The 15,903-nt window shown below is 39.8% G+C and overlaps 1 protein-coding gene across 1 annotated transcript in view; it reads right to left on the reverse strand.

The window, feature by feature from the left end:
* PATL1 (PAT1 homolog 1, processing body mRNA decay factor) overlaps positions 1-11,158 on the reverse strand; it is a gene marked incomplete at its 3' end in the record, with an annotated part of 15,921 nt that extends 4,763 nt beyond the window's left edge. Inside the window, exons 1-10 of the mRNA XM_015819717.2 lie at positions 11,144-11,158; positions 10,232-10,330; positions 6,065-6,176; positions 5,568-5,782; positions 5,407-5,484; positions 3,106-3,300; positions 2,335-2,436; positions 1,327-1,416; positions 725-930; positions 535-624 (exon numbers count right to left, since the gene is read on the reverse strand). Of these exons, the coding sequence (XP_015675203.2) occupies positions 535-624; positions 725-930; positions 1,327-1,416; positions 2,335-2,436; positions 3,106-3,300; positions 5,407-5,484; positions 5,568-5,782; positions 6,065-6,176; positions 10,232-10,330; positions 11,144-11,158 (1,202 nt within the window). The remainder of the gene's footprint in view (positions 1-534; positions 625-724; positions 931-1,326; positions 1,417-2,334; positions 2,437-3,105; positions 3,301-5,406; positions 5,485-5,567; positions 5,783-6,064; positions 6,177-10,231; positions 10,331-11,143) is intronic.
* Positions 11,159-15,903: the final 4,745 nt, after the last annotated feature.

A 15,903-nucleotide genomic window follows, 5' to 3' on the forward strand; every position in this document is an offset into this window, starting at 1 on the left:
CAAAGTCTACAGATTGTCTAATACAGTACTCTAAGCCTTTGGATTTTCTCTCTCCTTGCAATGTATTTTTGAAATTTTTCATACAGCTTTTAAAGAGATTATTCACTTTCCCATAGTTGCTTCTGCCATCCCTAGCTTTAATGATAGGGCTTTATCTAGACCAGGGGTAGGCAACCTTGGCTCTTTTATGACTCGTGGACTTCAACTCCCAGAATTCCTGAGCCAGCTATGCTGAGGGGAAAGGGAGAGATTTCCAAGCTGAGCCATGCTGGCTCAGGAATTCTGGGAGTTGAAGTCCACGAGTCATAAAAGAGCCAAGGTTGCCTACCCCTGATCTAGCCCTTCCCCTTCCCGGAATTCTTGATTTACATGTTTATAAACACAATCACTGCACTGCAACTGTGCAAGTTGTTTGGGACACAAAAATGTGTCACCTTGATGCACATGGAGCTCTGACCTCACCCTTTGCACTGTGGAAGCAACAAGGCTCTCCTTTTGTCTTCATGAAAGCATACCAGCATACTGAATACTCACTTCCTGCTCTGCTGCTGTCTCTGGTGTAAGAGTCGTCGATGTTGTGGATGAAGGTGGGTTGTATCTGGCCTGAACATCTGTGGCCGAGGTCTGGAGAATAAAAGATCCTTCTCAGAAAGGGCCATGGAGGGTTCACAAACACAGCTCAATCTAGCAGTATGTTAAAAGGATGGTGGAAGAAGTAGGTTACCGTAGATTCTGCAAGTGAGCTCCAGGACATGGGGAGTGGTGTTGTGATGGTGGTGTAGCCGGTGCCCCAAAAAAGGCACGAAAGCCACCGGCTGGAGGCATCATCTGTCCTACTCGGCCCTGGAGCAGTTTTGGATTCATGGGTGCAAGAGGGCTGCCAACAAGACCAGACACCCGTGCAAACTGGCTGGGAGACATCCTCCCTGCCTACAGAGTGGAGAGGGAAAGCAGAAGCATCAGATCTTCAACCAGCCATACAGACTTATTAATAGTTCCACTGTTCCTGAATGCACGAATCAGGAAGTGACAGAGACACAAGCAGCAAATACAAAGAGGAAGAACTTGTATAGCAGAAGTGAAGATTCCAGTGGAACGAAGGGCAGATAGCTCTCTTCAGGAAGAAAGCTGCATGTAAGAAAGGAAGACAAACAAAGGACAAAAAAGAGGGCAAGGCCAGGATACACAATGAATCTGATTTAATTTAAACATACAATTAGCAAAACATTCAGGGTTTCATGCATGTTTGGGATTTCAGGTTCCGCTCCTCATGCAGAAAACACTGCACCCAATAATGGAAATGAGGAGTAGTAAGCTGTTGCTTACCTGTGCTCCTCCGAGTAGCTGTGCTCTCTGGAGGTGGGTGAGAACAGGAGTAACATTAGGAGGGAACGGATGGCCTAAGAGGGAGTTGTTCTGGTAAAAGAAATGGAATACTTGAATTCTTGAGGTAAAATTTAGTTTGCTTCTAGATACATTCAGAAGGGGCAGAAAGAACAATACAAAAACTAGACATGCCTGAACAATCATAGAGAAGCAGAAATACCACTTATTCGTTTTACATAAGCAGTGATTTAACCAGAATTATGTTAAAATACCAAAATAATTTGGGCAGCACCACAATGGAAATGTAATTAAAACTTTGTAAATATCTAGTACAGCAACTATTTCTATCATACAGACAGGATAAAGAAAGAGGAAAGAGACAGAGAGGCTAAGCAATTCAATAAAAAAGGCAATATTTTGTAACAACAGAGTGCCATACTTTATTGAATGGTCAATATGATCTGTAGATCACAAACCCCTGAAGGGCTAAGTATGGTTTACAGCCACTAGCATGGAGTTAATTCTGAAGCCAACAGCTTTATTGTAAGAGACCCGAGAGTCTTTATCCATAAATTGTTATAAAAATAAAAGCACGGGTACGAGTATTTTTTCCCCCATATTCCCTATTTGCAAGAAAAGCTAAAGACTTATGTCCATCTTCCCAAAACTAATAGCTTTCCGAAGTGATAGGATTACAATTCCCAAAAGTCCCACTCTTCTTGAAGACACCACGTTATGGAAGTTAGACATGCAGGAAGACTGCTCTGGGAATCTCCTTTCATTGACATGCTCTCTGCTGTGATGCTGTTCACAGAGAATTAAATTGGCTCAAGATCAGAAATTATTATTATTTCAAAACAGGGCAGGGTGATAATATAATTTAAGATTACATTTAGGAGAAACCACCGTCAGAAACATTGGAAGGATCAAGTGATCCAGGAGACAAGGGGAGGCAAGGCTCATTATCAAAGGCCAACTCAACATGTAGAACTAATGAGGCAAGCCTACCGTTACATTGCAGAGCTGGTTCGGAGACATCCTGTCACTGAAGGGACTTGGATAACGCTGCTGAATTGGGACTCTGATGTGGACAGGCTTTGGACATAGGATCTGTTGGATAGAAAGGAGAAGAAAGTAAGAATAAGCACGCAGGCAAGTTGTTTAAGATTCTACCACCAATTGCTTCTGCCAGTTCCAACTTTAATTCCCAGGTACCAAGCTACTTTCACAAATGGAAATAGGAACCCTTATTAAGGGTTCCAAATGATTTTTTATAGGGTAGTTTTATGAAATGATAGAATTAACTTGTTAACTTTATGGAAGATGGGAATTTTTTTTTTCTTTTCTTTTCTTGTATAAGTAAGGGATGGTGTTAAACTATCTTGCTGAAATGGTAAAGATTTTGGATATTTGAAGAACTAACTAAATGAATAATTTTTATTAACACGGAGGAGATGGATTGTTTAAGTTTAGACTTTGGAGTTAGAGATATTAATATTTGTTTACTTGTATTTGAATATCAGCCTAGGTTGGTTTGGGAAGTCNTTTTATGATAAAAATAAAAATTTTATATTGAAAAAAAAAAAAAAAAGAAATAGGACTGGAAGATTCAGGTTGGCATTGACAGCTGTCCCAAAAGAAATACATTCTCCACCGAAGGGAGAGCTAGCATTCAGGGTATGCTATCAATTTTTATATTGCATTCTACTTTATTCTGTTCTTTTAAGCATCCTCTAACCTAGATCCATGCACCTTTATTGCAGAAGGGGCAAACAATACCTGTTGGTTGAAGTTGGGCATGGTGGGCTGCTTAGGGGGCGTCCCAATAGGAACAGCCCTAACAGGAGGACTGCCGATAACAGGGGAGCATGACCGCCTGGGTAGTGCTCGCTCTGAGACATCTTGCTCCTCTTCTCGGGACTGCGAAGGCCTCTGTGGTAGGGCATATTCCAGCACTGATACGGAGGGCACTTCCTGAACAGGAGAGAAACACATCTGGCATTCCCTTTAAATACTGCTTAATTAATATCTTTCTCAAGTAGCAGGTAGACTAGTGACTGCCAAACAGTAAACTGAAGTATTTGTGTATCAAGCAAGAATTAACGGTGGAGGAGAGACATTCTTGTTAAATAAACATAGCACATGCAGTTTTAGATACTAGATTGTAAGAAACATCAGATACTTTTCCATCTGTGCCAACAGTTCTTTAGAGAAAGAGAACGAGAGAGACAGAGGATGATAAACACCTCATCGAATTTAGAAGAACAAATCTGTAAGCAGAAGCAGAAAGACTAGCATGTACTGACAAGTGGTCTTTCTATCTTCCAGCTTCCTCCTTCCAGATGCGTTAGATCTCACTCCCATAATTGTCTGTCAGCTAACTGAATGGGGTACCAAGTTCTGAAAGGATGGTACAAACTATCCAGCATGAAATTCCTTTAATCCTCATTTCAAGGGTCATTACATTTCTGATAACAAATTTTGTCTAATCTAAATGTTAAAAACTCACTTTTAACATTTTTTTACAGGTTGTCCTTGATTTAAGCCTACTATTTTGGTTGTTAAGTAGTGACGCTTGTTAAGTGGCCATATCACGTGACCACAACTGATTTTACGACCTCAACTGTGGTGGTTGCTCAATGAGCCTAGTACAAGTAGTCCTCAACTTATTACCACAATTGAGCCCCACATTTCTGTTGCTAAGCAAGACAGCCGATAAGTGAGTTTTGCTCCAATTTATGACCTTCCATGCCATAGTTGTTAAGTGAACCGCTGCAGTCGTTAAGTCAGTAACACAGTTGTTAAGTGAATCTGGCTTCCCCATTGACTTTGCTTGTCAGAGGGTCACAAAAGAGGATCACATGACCCTGGGACACTGCGGCCGTCATAAATATATGCCAGTTGCCAAGCAGCTGAATTTTGATCATGCGACCACAGGGATGCTGCAATGGTTGAGTGAAAAACAGTAATAAGTCACTTTGTTCAGTGCCAATGTAATTTCAAACAGTCACTAAACAAATGGTTGTAAATCAAGGACTACCTGTAAATGGTGATTTCCGAGGGGGGGGGGGACAAAATCATAAATTGTGGTTATGTGACTATGGGAAATGGTTGTAAATGGGCCTGGCTGCCAAATGCCCAAATGTGGTCACATGAGCGCAGGAGACGGGGGTGCAGATGTTGGAATTTCAAATCCAGGTCTTAAGTCCTTTTCTCAAGGCCTGTTGTACCTTCTAATGGTCACTAAATGACCAGTTGTAAGTTGACAACTATCTGTAATTTATTTTTGCAGAAAGTTTTAGATAATCTATTAAAATGCTTTAATTCAAGCCATCAGTCTGATTAACCACAAACATCTAAGGTAGAGGTCACCAACCTTTCTCGGTTGGCAGACCGGAGGGAAAGGGAGGGGGAAGCATTTTACACACATGCAGGTGTGTACACATGGGGCTGCGAGCATGTGCGTGATGCAAATGGGGTGGGGCTAGCGCTTGCGTGATACTCGCTAGCCCTGCCCTGTTCTTGCATGGTTCAGCGCCCCATTTTTGCGCTCCGAGGTGCGGCACTGGCCTGTTTTCACGCACGTGGCATCCCGTTTTTGCATCCTGGGGCTGCGGCGCTAGTGCAAGTGGGGGTGTGTGTGCATACATGCGCGTGCACTGGCCAGCCTGTCCCGCGGCCCAGTGGCCAGTAGGCCATGGCGCACTACTGGCCCACGGGCCACAGGTTGGGGACCCCTGATCTAAGGTGCCAAAATATTTAGCAAGGGCTGCCCTCCAAAGTCTCTAGCTGCTCCACCTGGACTATCGATAGATGAAACAAAGAGATAAGATATGACATGTTGTTATGATCTTTAGGGCACTTTGTTCCTTTTGCAAAACCTCAACAATAGAGATTTCTTTCTATCCTTTGGCCATCCCCAGTTATGATAGCATTTTGATTAAAATCAGATCCTTCATCAGCCAAATGGCTCCTACATAGCTCTTGAACATTATGTGGTGGAAATAAGGAAAGACAGACACCTGAATGGAAAAACTAATATGCTTGACATTCAGAAACACAATAAAAAGAGCACTGAACCTGAGTGAGGAGTGGTCCTCTCATGCGCCTCAAAACTGAGGGCCCATCCCAGATGCTTGAATTGAGGCCACCTGGCTGCTGGAAAGAAAGGTACAAAAAATTACGGAAAGGACTTTACTGTGAAAAGATTTCCCCCATCATTTTCATCACTTGCTACACACCTGTATCTGAGGCCTAGTCTGCACAGCCTGCATAATGGCTGGATCTTCCAATTCATTATCAATCACCATTTTGCTAAGCCTCTCTGCCAGGTTTTCCTCATGATCACCCAACAGGTCCATCTCGTCGGTAACCCTGTGATCCACTTGCTCTGTTGAGCAGGCAGGCTTTTCTTCCAGCTCAGCCAATCTTTCATGTGCTTCCCGCCAGTCATCGTCTACAAAGGAATGACATGAACAGCATTTCCCTCACATTTCTCCTATACAGTATTCCCTCACTCCTCATGTTATGCCTTTAATCTCTCAGGCAGAAGATCATCTCCTTGGAATAGAAAGGGGCTTCCCCAGAAATGAACACAGAACCAATTTAAAAGTTACTCCGTGGAGAACACATGAGACTGTTTACCTGAAATTATGATGTTACATGCTTAGGCAGAAGGTATTAGAGAACCTCTGTCACAGAAATAAAAAGTCAGGGTATATTAGCTATATGAACTCACCAATCGCCCCAGCTCCAAATGTGTCATCATTGAATTGATCAATATCCTCATCTTCCTCAGTCAAATTATGAAAAGCTTCTTCATCTCCATCCAAAGGGCAGTCCTCAAGGGACTTAAAATAGAAGAAAATCTTAGTGAGTTTAGCCCACTTCTGCAGGAATCCAAAAATATTATTCTAGAAGAAAGTCTAGAAACTGGTTTCCCCCCAAAACAAAACAAAACTGGAACCCCAAGACCTATAATTTCACAAGTTGAGATCCTATCTCTGCACTTCCAAAGAATATGCAGCTATCATCGGATAATTTATAATCAAGAATAACTAGGAATGAACCTAGTGAAAAAAATATCTAAATCCATACTGCCTAACTGACAGCTACTTTTTGGCAGCCTTTTCCAACCTGGTACTTTCCATGTGTTGAGCTGTAGCTCCATCATCCCCAACCAGCATAGTAAGGCTTGAGACTGTAGGATCTATTATTGGGGAAGGCTGCCTTATGTTGCAAATTAGAAAAAAGTGGCATTTCATAAGAGGTTAATGATTTTGGGTTCCTTGGGAAAAACATTTTGCCAAGATACTGATTGATTGATATACCATATACTGGTAGGCCAAAACAAGACACGTTAAAGTATTGTATGATATATGGGCCCAGTCATTGTTTTAATCCCTTTTAATTTCATTATTATCTATATGACTGCAACTTTACTAAGTATATTTCACTCCTTTCTATGTTGTAATATTACATCATCAATTCCTAATATGCATACAAAAATAAAATCTTCGTGGGTACCAGGAAGTTAGCATATGTATATACTGTATGTGTTTGTGCATGTATATATGTGCATGGAGCACATCTTCTAAACAATTATGGCAAACACTGTGCAGAGGAAACGTCATAGATTTCCTGCTTGGAAAATAATTTGGTCTTATATCAGAATTCAGAAGAGTATATGACGGGGGGGGGGGGGGGGCTGAACTACACCTCCCAGCAGCCCTGCCCAGTAAAGTCAATGGTCAGGTAAATTGGGAGCTATCAGTCAACAACACTTGGAGGGTCACAGGTCCTGAATAATGATAGTTCTGGAAAATTGACTGGGTTCACATATTATAAGGCATAATTGGATGGATTCATAAAAAACATTACCAACTATAATTCAAAAATGACAGTTATGAGTTCATCCAACATGCAAAGTCAAAATCAAAGAAACCATATTATGGCTTAGCGTGATGCATGAACCCAGATGTTGCATTACAACATATAGGTTCAAAAGTCTCTTGCTTTTGATTTTTAGATTAATATCTTGCCCCTTTTTTTCAGAAACTCATGATGACATACATAGCAAACCTTTCTCCAATTTCTGCCCCAACAACAATTCTGTAGAATAAACTGGGCTGAACAACAATGATTGGCCCCAAATCACCCTGTGATTTTCCACGGCTGAGCAGGAACCTGAATATAGGTTTGTCTGGCCCAAGGCCTGAATCTTAACTACCATGCCATACTGAACATTAAATTCATATATCATGCTAAGTAACAAACTGGATTCACATATTTTACTAACCACAATGTTGTTTATTTGGGTTTGATTTAACACTGTGTATGAACCAAAACAATTGTGGTTTGCAATCCATAATATATAATTTAGCACAATGTGCAAACCCTGTCAACTATGGCTTCTACAAACCATTATTAAATAAACTATATTTCAGTACAATGCATCAATTAAACTAATTCCCTGTATAACTTGATAGTTGGATAGTTTGTTCTCCCCAAGAGAATCATTCTATATAAATACATTTGTATATTTAATATTTTTATGTTTCCACTTCCTTATTTTAGCAAGGCACATCTGTTTCATGCAGTGAAGGATTGCAATCATGACTCAATTCAAGATATATTTAGATTAAAATATATTTCATTTTCAAATCATAACAATCTCCCCCCAAAAGAAAATGAGAATGAAGAATTTATCCTTAGCTTGTACAGAAATTTAAATTATTACAAGGAACAAATCAGGTAGGAGTTTGCCATGAATGAAGCAATTACTTCATATGTGCTTTATGTACTCAGTTCAATTAACTGTCCTATTAAATCTTAAATATTATATTGTGAAAGAGTTAAATATAGCTTATATGCATGTTAATATACAGCAAGCAGTTCTTTTTTAGCTTTTATCCTGGAGACCAGGATCAGCCTATGATTGCAGAATTGAGTACAATAATGAAATTAAGGGTTTGTGTGCATGTGTGTGTATTACTATAATGTAAAACGTTAAAGGTCTGCTTTAAAGGCAGAATAAAGATAATCCACAATGTACAAAATTGCCTTTCTTCAAAGAAAAACAGCTATTTACCACATTGCCAATATTTGATTATTTATTCTGCAAGTTTTCCTTACATTATCTACCAAAACATTTCTAGATCTTTGGCCTAAAATGTCCAAAGACTGTTTTATTTCTCATATATAAAAAGAGTAATGTTCTACTGCAGAGAAGCTAAGGAGAAGGGGAAAGAAATGATGGAATGGGGAGAACAATGCAACTTTCACTTTCTTATTTAATGGGAAATGGATCAATTTTATTAATGCCACCAGTTTAGAATGCTTTCAGCTACTCCTTATAGTAACTATTTCTTCAATTATACACAGAGAGAGATAAAAGAGTGAAAGTGTAAAAACAAGGGTGTGATTACACACACTCATCTCCTTGTTTTTACAGTCATTGTTACAGTACAAAATGCTTAATGGAATTTTAAGCATAATTATAATAAGTTAAGTGATCATGAATTCATGTTCTTAGACTGATCTGGAAAATTATACCTGAACTATCTAAAGGCGTTATGTGGCCTGGACCACTTTAGTAATTCTAGAAATACAGATTAAGTATGTGATTTACTATGAATTAGTGAGTTATATGAACCCAGCCATACATTTACAGTGCACAGCCTGAAGCCAAAGTCACATGTGGGCACATCCACACTACATTGCCAAAAACTAGTCATTTCTCATAATTTTAAAATAGTAAGCAAACAATAACTATAGCCATGATTCCAAAACTATGTGACATGGCACTTGGGGTGCCACAGGACATTAAATGTTTGCAACATACATTTCCAAAGCTGGATATTTGGGCAGTCTTTTGACCTAGGGGTCAAAAATTACTGAGACACTAAGGGTGTGTAAATGAGAAAGTTTGGAAATCTCTAAAGCATAGGCTAAACCTTTCATAGGCACACATAACCATGGGGAAAGTTATCCTCTCCAAATATATAGGAAACAATGACAATGCTGAATCTATTGTGACTGCTGTCTCTTACAAATGTTATGTTTTTCACCTTATAGTTTAGTACATTGTGCTAAACAACCTTCTGTTCATCAGGTCTTCAAACATGAGTTAGTATATGATCCCAGGTGTAGACTTTGTTATGGGGAAGACTAAAGTTGAAGTTGAAGTAAAATGGAGATTAAGTGTTACATGGAGCTTAGCCCATTAAATTGGGCAGAGAAAAGAGCTTCATATCATACATTTGCATCCTCAACAGTCATGCTTGAACCACCAAACAAAATTCTAGCATTCAAGTTGTCACTTCAAGCTAATCCATTATGCCTAGTCCTACAACAGGGGGTCTTCAAACTTGGCCCTTTTATGACTTATGGACTTCAATTCCCAGAATTCCTCAGACAGCATGCCTGGCATTCTGGGAGTTGAAGTCCACAAGTCATAAAAGGGCCAAGTTTGAAGACCCCTGTCCTACAGTGTTTGGATTACAACTCCTAATCTTTTTAGCTAGTATTGGCTATGCTGACTAGGAACACTGATGGCTATAGATTCGTGTGGAGGTCCATCAGGTTGCAAAGGTTACTGTACTGTAATATTTTTCTGCAGGTCTGACTCTCATAAACATCATTAAATGCTCAGAATGAGAGGAACATATTCTATTGTCTCAAAATGCATCAGTCCTGTCCTCCATTGGCAACATCCAAATATAAACAGAGATCAAAACAATAATGGAATTATCAACTAATGTCCATTTCTTCCAAAAAGTCCAATTTTCCTACTCATCTGTGCAGACAAAAGATTACTTCCACACCACTGTAATAAAACATCATCCTTAAGCAACATTTGTAATTCAGATTATTGAACTTTTCGAGGCACTGGCCAGTTGCATACCTTCACTTCTACGAGATTACTCCTCATCTCCACATTTCCCAATCCGTAGATTTTCCTCCCCACAAACCAAAACCTCCCTTGCCTTCCAATCCTGAAGCACTAGGTCACAACATATTAATTTACGTGGATTACATCTAGCTGTGTTCCCCTCCAGCAATTTTCTCAGGAGAAAAGGAAATAAAAGCCTATGCCGGAATTCACGCCGGGGTCTCTCATTCAGCTCCACGTGTTTTAAAGTTATCAGTCCCTCGGGAACAGGAAATACGAGAGAGCGGGCAATCTCTCTAAAAGGCCCCGGCCAACCAAAAGAAGCTCCAGCAAAGCTACATTTTGTGATGCGGAAACCCGGCTGCCCAGAGTTGGAGAAGCGACCAGCCTTCTTCCGAAAGCATCGGCCGCACTCCAGTTAGAATCAGGGGTAGGCAACCTTGGCTCTTTTATGACTCGTGGACTTCAACTCCCAGAATTCCTGAGCCAGCTTAGCTGGCTCAGGAATTCTGGGAGTTGAAGTCCACGAGTCATAAAAGAGCCAAGGTTGCCTACCCCTGAGTTAGATTCTATTCTGCCTTTGCCACCTTGGTGCGCAGCGATGAGACCGCCGACCGGAACTCGCATGAAGCAAAGAAAGGACCAAGAGAAGAAGCCCGGTGCCGCCACCCCCACCCTAGAGTTCTGCTCCCGGGGCTGCTCTGCCTGGCCAGGCCGGGCTAAATCGCCCCCCAGGCGGGCAGAGGGGACTTTCGGCTGGTAAGATCCAGCCTCTGCCCCGCAAATGCCGGGGAGCTCCCGCGACGGGTCAAAGGTCACCGCAAGGGTGGCCCCTGGCCGCCTCCCCTCCCGGCGGAGGAGGAGGAGGCCCCGCCTGCGCGGGAGACCGGCAGCCCCCACCGTGCACTGCCGTCCCCTTCTCACCTGGTAGCGGAACATGGTTGGCGGGGCGCGGGGGTCTCCCCCTCCCCGCTGCCCGGGAGGCTCCGCGCGGACCCTGCTCTACCCCGGGAACCCCGCCCCCCTGGTACGTGCTCCGCGTCTTGACGTATCACCTAAAGTCCACCACACAGATTTCCTCTTGCGTAGATGGATTCGGCGCGCATGCGTGCTGCCTCCCGGTCCCCGCTATTGAAAAAGAAAATGTTTTATTTTTTTCTTCGTCAGGGGGAGTGGCGCCTTAAAGAGCCAGGAGATCATTTCTCTACAGGAAACGGGCTTGCTCGGCTATATAGAGAAAGTCTCCAGTATCAATTGCTAGTGCTGAGGATCATATTGTGTATGCATTGAAGTTTTGTTAGGGCTGTTTTTCAAAATGTAAAAATGTGATTTGACACTGGCAGTGTAGCCTGTTGGGAAGAACGTAAAACAGCTGTGGGAAGTCAGCCCCCCCCCCCAAAGAAAGACATATTTTTTGGAAATATTTAAAAGACAGCATATATTTCCCTAAATGATTTAAAGGCAGAACCCCACCCCTCAAGTCTCTCTGTCCCAAATAGAAACCAAGTCTGCAGAAATGCAGATGCGATAATCTTGTCAGAAAGATGAGTCAGGAAACGGATTAGGAAGAAAGATCCCTAGAATTAACAACCCCTCACACCAAAAATCTTACAGTCATCAGCCACAGCCCCAGAGAAGCAGGATATGATCTTTGGGACATAATAGGATTAACCCACCACCATCAGAATACCAGAAAGGCACACTCAGACTCAGGTCAAAGTTTGTGCCACAGGAACAAGTCCAAACAAAAGGCTCCAGAGGGTATAAAAACCCACTCCCTACATAATGCCTTCTCTCTTTTCTTCCAGAGCCATCTTTCTATCTGGCTCTCCTCTTCAATAAACTGCAACCTTCTTTCTAAAGCAGTTGCCATGTTGTTTATTCCCGGCTTGGACTGAACCATGATAAAGACTTTTCCTTCAACACAGCAATTCTTTTTCTGGGCTCCTGCGGCTTCCTTCCATAGTAATTGGCACACATTCTCCAGAAGGGGGGGGGAATGCTTTTGATTTCAGATATTCCCAACGGGTGTTAAGAGCATCTCAAAGTCTACTCAAAATCGAATCCGGATCGCTGCCCAGAGCTAAGTAATGTCATAGAAACAGAAAAGAAGAAAACACGTTTTTACTATTCTTCCTCTCACTTGGGTGAGACTGGCATCAATCTTGCTAATTTCCCTTGATATCTTTTTTGTAGAAATAATCACAGTTTTGCCATTCTGTCAAAGAATTTGGAGGAGGAGAAGGAAAAAGCCTTTCGTTGTGCCACAAGTGGACTTGTAGAAACAACCAGAAAGGCCCACTGGTCCAGACATGGAGAGGCATTCCAGTTAGCCCAGGACAAAATGGTCAGGGAGGGCAATGACCAGGGATGGGAGAGGAGAGTATAATAAGGTGGCTAGACAGCATGGTGGGAGCCAGTGCAAGACAAAAAAACACAATTTTTGATGTGTAGCAGAAAAAAGATAGGCCAAGATTGCCTTTCCAATGGGCTGGGGTGGGTAGAAGTCAATCGGTGCTTCTGCCCTCCAGAAATGATTCATAGTCCATGTTCTCACTGGAGCAATCTGGCCAGATCAGCCCTAAGTATGGTGCCTAGCTGATTTATTATCTTACTAAATTATGTTGCATGAAAGTCTCATTGATGAAAATCATGGTGGGAGATGTAGAAGTCAATCTCTACTCTCACATTTAGTGATGACCGAAGCATATGGAAGACTGCAACTTGCTTTATAAAAGGAACCGGTAATAAAATAAAACCACAAATAAATGGATGAAAGGAAAGAAAGAAATACGTATATGATGCTTGACTGAAATTAAATAAAGGGGAAAATGTGATAGATTTGATAGTGGTTCGATATTGTGGAATGGAACTGATTTCATGAATAGTTATAATGATAAATATACTTCATTTTTTTAAAAAATGTATGGTTATAAATATTGATTATGAATGGTATCAAAGTTATAATGGAAGCATATAGAAGTAGAAATACACAAAGAATTGTATGTTATGTCTCAATGAATGTTGATAATGGAAGAATTAGATATGAATTTGAAGCAAAAATAATTGGGTACCCAGTCACCATTTAGCCATGCTGACTGTCAAATATTAAAACTGCAGCCAGAATTTTAGGGGTAGGACAGGGAAAGCTGATATAAAGTTAATAATGCAGTACATTTAACAAATATTTAAAGTTTTGCCAGTCCCTTGCTCCTCTGAATTTAACAGAGAACTTATTGATAAATATAAACTTAATAATATAACAGTATTAAAACTTCTATGAATATAGAGATAAATGTTTCCTGTATTAGAAAATGGAAGAAAGGAAAAAAAGTATCAGCAGTCATTAGTAAATAATTGTTCATAAAAAAAAAGAAATAGTTACAATTTCATAATTTGCTCACTATGTTATAAATCCAATTTTATAAATTCAGAAGAAAACATTATTGTTCAAACATGCTACCCTTAAATTATTATTGATGTTTTATGTAGAGAAAAACATCAATCATAATTTAAGAGTAATATAAATATTTGAGCAATAACATATGTGTATGTGTAAGTGTTGTTTGGATATTTGGGCATGCAGAATGAACATGTGAAGATAATGTAAATTAAATAATCAGAGATTGAAGGACTTCTGGTTTGCCGACGCAACCATCACAGACATTTGGAAGGCAAGTTCCGTCTTCCAATTCCGATTTCGCACTGCTGGAGGACCCTGGAAAGGGTCGAAAATCACCCTGTAGGGGCGACCAGCAAGGAGGGGATTCCCGTTTGATCACAGGAGGGTGGTAGCCCTTCTGCTCAATCCGGGGCAGCCCTCCAAGCCGGCGTACAAAAGACCGGCCATAGAAATATGGCTCGTCACTAGGCTGCAGATAGCCGAAATCAAATTTACCATCAGGCAACTATAAAGCAGCGTGGATGAGACTGGGTGAGATCTACCTCTCTTAAATCCTATTTTTCCTACCTGCATAAGCTGCTCAAAGTACTTTCCCCCCTATGGCGAGGGAAGGGAGATTCTATCCCTCCCTCTAAAAACAGCAGCAACTGACTATCTAGGGGAGTTTCAAATGTTGCAAGAATAACTTGGTTCTAATTGGATTTTTATCTTTTTAAAATTTGTGGAATAAAAGATTTTTTATTCTTATTGAAGATCTGGGTTTTTACTTACAAAAAAGAAGTAAAGCTGAAAAGATTATAAAAATTTTGGACTTAAAAGAAAACTCTAAATGGTATGGGTGACATCCTGTGGCTAAACCTGATATTACAACTTGTTATTGCTTAAAAGAGACTTGGCTGGTAGCCCAGACTATAGATAAGACTTTTGTAACCTTGACAGATATCAGCTGCGAGAAGCCCAGCTGTGTTCTATACTCAGTGACATTTTTTTTGCATTCTCTGATTGTAAAGCTTTTAACTTAACATACTACTAAGAGAACATGTAAGAAGATCAGGAACAGATTCTTTATGTTGAAAGCAATTTATGAAACTATTCTTACAGCTACTGATGAAATNAAATAAGAAGTTACAGAAAAGAACAAGATGTCAGCCTAGATATACAAACCCAAACTTTGATTACAACTAAAAAATAAACTACACAGAATATAGTAGAAGAAGTGGAACAATTAAATACTATGAGAGAAGATTCAACTGATCAACAAACACAGTTAATGGAAAACCCAGAAAAGGGACTGATAATATGGAAAAGGGAAAAGACTTTCTATATAAACCAGAAGAAATCTGAGGATCAAGAAGAAGAACAGACTGAGGAGAAGATAAACAGTTCAGGACAACTACATCAAGATTAAAAAATAGAGAGACGATTTGTTAGTCCTTTAAAAAAAATGGTGACCAGATGGCTTTTTCTACTTCAAACAACATACGTAACAACACAGGGAGACTTATTTGTTGACTTAAAAGCATGGACACGGAAGACGACTTGGCAAAGAAAGCAAGCTAGAATAAGACTGAAGAAAATTGGGGTTTTGATTTATCAGTGAGAATTAAAATAGAACATACTCAAACAGACAAGATATGTATTTTGAATACTAGATTTTGTTAGGAGCTGAGATAAAAAAAACTTTGGTCATTTAAAACTTGGAAGTATAAATATTAACAGTTAAATTTGAATATTGATTTGCTTATAAAGGTTAAATGTAAAGGTAATTAAGATATATAAAAGCTAAAAATCTATTGATGAAAGTAATAAATATGTTTTTACTTAGCTGTAATAATAAAAATTATTAGCTTAAATATGAGATAATAGATATGAAGAGAAAAAGAGAGGAAATATTAAATGTTGAAATAAGAGCAATTTTAGTTATTACATTTAAGATATTTGGTAATTAACAGAAAAGAATGTTATACTGTATTATTAATTAGTTGATGTAAGATGGTGAGAAATAGAATATATTCAAATAGATAAGACATGCATCCTGAACATTAGATCTTGTGATGAATTGTGATAAAGGGAACTGGGGTTATTTAAAACTTGGAAACTATAAATATTAAATGTTAAATTTAAATATTAATGGGAAACTAAAAATTGGGAAAAACTAATTAGGACATTGATTGTCTATAAAGATTGAATGTTAAAATAACTAGGGTATGTATAAACTAAAAATTATTGATAAATGTAAGAAAGTTATTTTTATTTAATCGATATAATAAGAATTGTATTA

The sequence above is a fragment of the Protobothrops mucrosquamatus genome, unplaced genomic scaffold, assembly GCF_001527695.2.
Source record: "Protobothrops mucrosquamatus isolate PMUCROS unplaced genomic scaffold, P.Mucros_1.0 scaffold970, whole genome shotgun sequence".
Lineage (NCBI taxonomy): Eukaryota > Metazoa > Chordata > Lepidosauria > Squamata > Viperidae > Protobothrops > Protobothrops mucrosquamatus.